This window comes from Lactuca serriola, chromosome 6 (genome assembly GCF_051521515.1).
Source record: "Lactuca serriola cultivar US96UC23 chromosome 6, Lser_US96UC23_V15, whole genome shotgun sequence".
NCBI classification, from domain to species: domain Eukaryota; kingdom Viridiplantae; phylum Streptophyta; class Magnoliopsida; order Asterales; family Asteraceae; genus Lactuca; species Lactuca serriola.
The window spans coordinates 157310165-157315429 of NC_136413.1; the positions used below are offsets into that span (position 1 = coordinate 157310165).

At 38.2% G+C, this 5265-nt stretch overlaps 1 protein-coding gene across 1 annotated transcript; it reads right to left on the reverse strand.

Annotated features, from left to right (window-relative positions):
* Positions 1 to 367: 367 nt before the first annotated feature.
* MEF18 (mitochondrial editing factor 18) lies at positions 368 to 2851 on the reverse strand. The gene has a single exon (XM_079004938.1). It carries the CDS (start codon positions 2675 to 2677, stop codon positions 587 to 589), a length of 2091 nt encoding a protein of 696 aa, XP_078861064.1. The 5' UTR covers positions 2678 to 2851; the 3' UTR covers positions 368 to 586.
* Between the last annotated feature and the right edge of the window lie 2414 nt (positions 2852 to 5265).

Here is a 5265-nt window from a genome sequence, read left to right on the forward strand (position 1 = left end):
GGTCCGTTGTCAAAAGTTTTGAAACCATATTGACCATCTAAGATGTTTTTTAAGCTTAGGGACTATATGCCAGATTTTTGAAAAGCATAAGGATCTTTTATGATGTTTTTTCAAAAAAAAACACACACACACACAATGGGCAACACCACTCTGGAAGGGATGTTATCAGAGATAATATGAGGGGGGAGAAGAGATAGCAACTTGTGACACGTTAACCTAAATGTGAGAGAGAGAGAGAGAGAGAGAGAGAGAGAGAGAGAGAGAGAGAGAGAGAGGGGTTTTATAAAAAACTGTTGTGGCCAAAGTTTGAAATCCACAAAATAAGGGATTAAATCTGTCAAAATCTCAAATGTTTGTGGCCAAAATCTTAAATGTAAAACACTACCATTCATTTCCAGTTTCAAATTAGATATGTATAATAATAATATTAAAAAAAAATGGAAGTATATTGTTATAATCAATAAGGGCAAAGTATAAAAATAATTCCCCTCTTGCCCTCCATTCCTTTCCCTACTTCTTGTAAATTACCTTTACCCTTATTATTCCCTTTTGCCCTCCATTCCTTTGACTACCCACTTCATTCCAATTAAGATATACTACTATAACCCGGTGACTTGATCAATCTTCTGGTTTTCATTTCTCGTCTTACAAAAGCAGCATCATCCAAACGCCCTGCATCTACATAAATATTTGACAACAAAATCCTACCTGGACCATGTAAAGGCTCAGCCTTTGCCAAATTTTCAGCTGCCCTTTCTCCCATTTCAACATCATTATAAATTCTAGCAGCTGCCAACAATGTCCCCCATATCACCACATCCGCCTTCATAGGCATACTCTTTATCACCTCCTCAGCTTCCTCTAATCTCCCTGCTCTACCCAAAACATCCACCATACACCCATAATGCTTCATATTCGCCTCTATATTATACACACTTCTCATCCTTTCAAAATACCTCTCCCCTTCTTTCACCAATCCACCATGACAACATGCACTTAACACCCCAATAAATGTGATCGAGTTTATCTTTATAACATCGTTATATTTATATGTCTCTAACTCCCAAAAGAGCTTTAGAGATAATCTTGCATGTCCATGCATGGCTAATCCACATATTATCGCGTTCCATGGTGAAATGGTGGAAACTTTGTGTTTAACTTGATTGAAGAGTTGTAATGCGTTCTTGATGTTCCCACATTTGGCGTACATGTCGATGATGGATGCAATTACATTGTCATTCATAGGGATTGAATTTGTGATTATATATTCATGACCCCATTTTCCATCTTGTAAATTGCCTAAATTAGCAACGGATGGGAGCATGCTTACCATTGTTACTTCGTTTGGTTTGATGCCACTTGATATCATCTTATGGAAAAGGTCTAAAGCCATGTGGTGTTGGTTCATTTGGGAGTATCCAGAAATCATTGAGGTCCATGAGAAAACATCTCTTTTGGGCATTTTGTCGAACAGTTGGCGTGCGGATTCGATCATTTTGTTTTTTAGTAAGCCTGATATTAGCGCGTTCCATGAAGATGGATTGTTTTTGCTTCCTATTTGGAATTGAGTTTGGGCAAGGGGGATGTTGCCACAAGCTGCATAGAAGTGGATAATAGTTGATTGGATAAAGTCGTGAGAGTCAAACCCTAGTTTTACACTTACGCCATGAAACATCTGGCCTTCGGAAAAGGCTGTTTCTTGGCCACAAACCGAGATTATATCCACCACCATGACATTGTTAGGAGATATCCCAGTATTTAGCATTTCTCGATATAATTTCAAAGCTGGGTTCAGATTTTCAACATGTAAAACACATTCGATGATGGTGCCCCAAGAAACTACATCTCTTTCAGGCATTTTGTCGAACAGGTCTCGTGCCATTCCAGCCATCCTAGCTTTTGAGTACCCATTCAACATTACGTTCCAAGAAACTATATTTCTCTCTGACATTTCATCAAATAAAATTCTGGCATCACCCAAAGATGAACAACTGCAATACAGAAGAACCAGATTAGTTAAAACAAGATTAGAATTTTCAAGGCCGGATTTAGCAACCAATGCATGGAGAATTTGACTGTTTTTAACCCCAGAAAAATGTGAATAAGATGACAGTACACTCGACAATGTCACTTCATTGGGAGCCAAACCTAATGACTTCATTTCCTTAAAAACATGGATTGCTTCTCCCCAAAACCCATTTTGAGCCAACCCCATTATCATCGTGGTACAAGATACGCTGTTCCTCCCAGACATTTTATCAAACAATTGGCGGGCGTCATTTAAACGACCACAATTCACATAACCAGAAAGCATAATGTTACAAGAAACGCGATCGGATTGAAACCCAGAGACAAACATGGATTCTGCATCGTTTATAGAACCAAACTTGGCATACAAACTGATCAAGCTATTACGTATAAAGATATTGGAGTCAAGTCCTTTCTTGAGGATATGACAATGGAGATGCTGGCCGTAAAGGAGCGGAGCAGAAAGGGAAGAAGATGATTTCAATGCTTGGACGAGGGCACGTTCGTAATTGTCGAATGTTTTGGTTATCTTGATGCTGTTTGCGCAGCTGTTTTGTGAAAGAGGTGAACTGGAGTAGCATTTGGGAGTTAATTTGAATAATTTTTTTGCGAGAAAGGAAGGAAGAAGATTGTTTGAGATGGATTTCATTACACTTGATCATCAGAGATCGGCAGGAAGAATAAGATATGTCGAAGTAATACAAAAAACAACAAATCTGCTTTGGTGCTTTTATTTATCGGAGATGATTTTTTTTTTTTTTTTAATCCTTCACTGAGTAGTTAATGTATGGACAAGTATGCCCCTCAGTTTAAATGAATAAATGATAGAGAGCTGATTAACGCATTGAATCAACAGCAATTCGAAGTTTAAATTTTGAATCAGAATCAAAATATGTTCAAGGTTAACAGTTAACAAAATCAAAATCATATCAAAGTTTACATTCTAAGGTTAATGGTTAACCGAATCAAAATCAATTCAAGTTTACATTCAAAGTTTAAAATCAAAATTAAGTTAAGGATCAAAATTTGGAGTTAACTGTTTGAGAGTGGGGGTGAAGCAATGCCGGCTGAAGAAGCGCTCTTATCGTCATGTGTGTTGTCTGGGGTTCGAAACAAGAAACGGGTTCTGTTTATTGTATTTTAAAATATTGAATACGATGAGGGGTATAATTGTCCATCCTTTAATTATGCAGTGACAGCGTCAAAATATTCAGTGGAAAAATCTAAGGGAAAACGACTTATATGGGTAAGTATGTTTCAAAATCGTTCAAAAAATATCATTCAAGTTTGGTGTGTCCAAAAAACATCATCTAAGTAAAGCTTTTGTACAAAAAACACCAACGAAGTACATTCTTTGTTCAAATTTGACCTTTGGTAACCGGCAATTACCGGTAAAAAATAAGTAAAGGAAAAAAAAAACAATAGAAAAATGACTCAAAAAGGTAACTATGTTTCAAATTCGTTTAGAAAACACCATCCAAGTTTGGTATGTTCAAAAAACACCATCCAAGTAAACTTTTTGTACAAAAAACACCAACAAATTATATGTTTTGTTCAAGTATTACCCACCGATAACTGGCTCTTACAGGTTAAATGATAATTTGGCTTAACTATTATGACATGGCATAATAATGATTGACAACACAATAAATGATATATTCCTCCTTTAAAAACCGATTTAGGGTTTCTTCATGAACGAATGACTTATTCTTCTCCTATGATTGCTTGTCTTCTTCTAAAGTGATGATCTCGAACTCAAGTCCAAAACCCTAATTTTTAACTTTAGGCAAAAAGGGCTCCTTTACCCCTGCCTCAATGGACCTCCCTCCCCCTAAGGCCCAAATCCATAAAAAGCCCAAAAAGGAATCCAAGCCCAACTACAAGGCATCTAAGGCCTAATATGGCCCAAGAACCCCCAATATGGCCTTAAGCCAAAAAAATGACCTGCTACAATCAGATGGACCCGAGGTCTAACTTAAACAAGTTTGTGCATAGTCCCATCATATGTTGAAGCCTCTGTGATCCGGATGTCGAGCCAGTACGCGCGACGTACTCCTAGCGTACGCCCAACGTACTCGGCTAGGGTCAAGAACCGCTAATCTTCCGAAGGCCATAACTTCTTCATTCTAAGTGTGATTTCGTCATTCTTTATATCTACAGGAGCTAGTTTAGGCATCAGATAGCCATACCGAGGGTTATGGCCTTCAGATTGCAATTCTTAGCGTTACAATAATGTTAAATTAGATTTCTTCATTTCAAGGTCCAACCGAGGGTTATGGCCTTCGGAAACGAAATCGCAATCTAATTTGGGGTATTTATATGCTTCTCATTGTTATAAGAGTTTATAGTCTTGACCGGTCCTTTATTTATTATCCGGTCTACAAACAGGCACGTCTATTGTCCTTTCCTTGTTATTTTACTGTTCCGTACCATTACTTTTGCATGTTTCCTAGGATATGGTTCCGATACTTGTGTATGATGTATTCAAATTTATATTCGTTCGTAACAAGTCGTGGTGTCTGTAACGCCCATTTAGTGATGGATAATGTAGGTTGTAGGGACCGAGTGTTCGGTTTGTGTTTGAGCCCAAGGGCATATCAGTAAGTATCAGTTCGAGCCTTTATGAAGTTTGGGTTTATGTTAGAAAAGTTTTATGGCAAGGGAGAGTTGACAGTATTGTAAAGCTTCTCGTTTCCTTCACGTGGATATAAAGAATGAAATTGGACTTAGAATGAAGAAGTTATGGCCTTCGGAAGATTGGCGATTCTTGAGCCTAGTCGAGTACGATGGGCGTACATAGGAGTACACCGGGCGTACTCGCATAAAATCCAGATCGCAGAGGCTTCAGCACATGTTGTGCGTATAAATGGACTTGTTTACGTTAGGCATCAGGCCCACCTGATTGTAGCATGTCATTTTTTTGGCTTAAGGCCATGTTGGGGGTTCTTGGGCCATATTAGGCCTTAGATGCCTTGTAGTTGGACTTGGATGCCTTTTGGGCTTTTTATGGATTTGGGCCTTAGGGGGAGGGAGGCCCATTGAGGCAGGGGTAAAGGAGCCCTTTTTGCCTTAAGTTAAGAATTAGGGTTTTGGACATGAGTTCGAGATCATCACTTTAGAAGAAGAAGAGCAATCATAGGAGAAGAATAAGTCATTTGTTCATGAAGAAACCCTAAATAGGTTTTCAAAGGAGGAATATATCATTTATTGCTTTGTCAATCATTATTATGCCATGTC

Bases quoted from the DNA above. Each gene is read 5' to 3' on its own strand.
- MEF18 (XM_079004938.1), bottom strand. From the start codon at position 2,677: ATGAAATCCATCTCAAACAATCTTCTTCCTTCCTTTCTCGCAAAAAAA.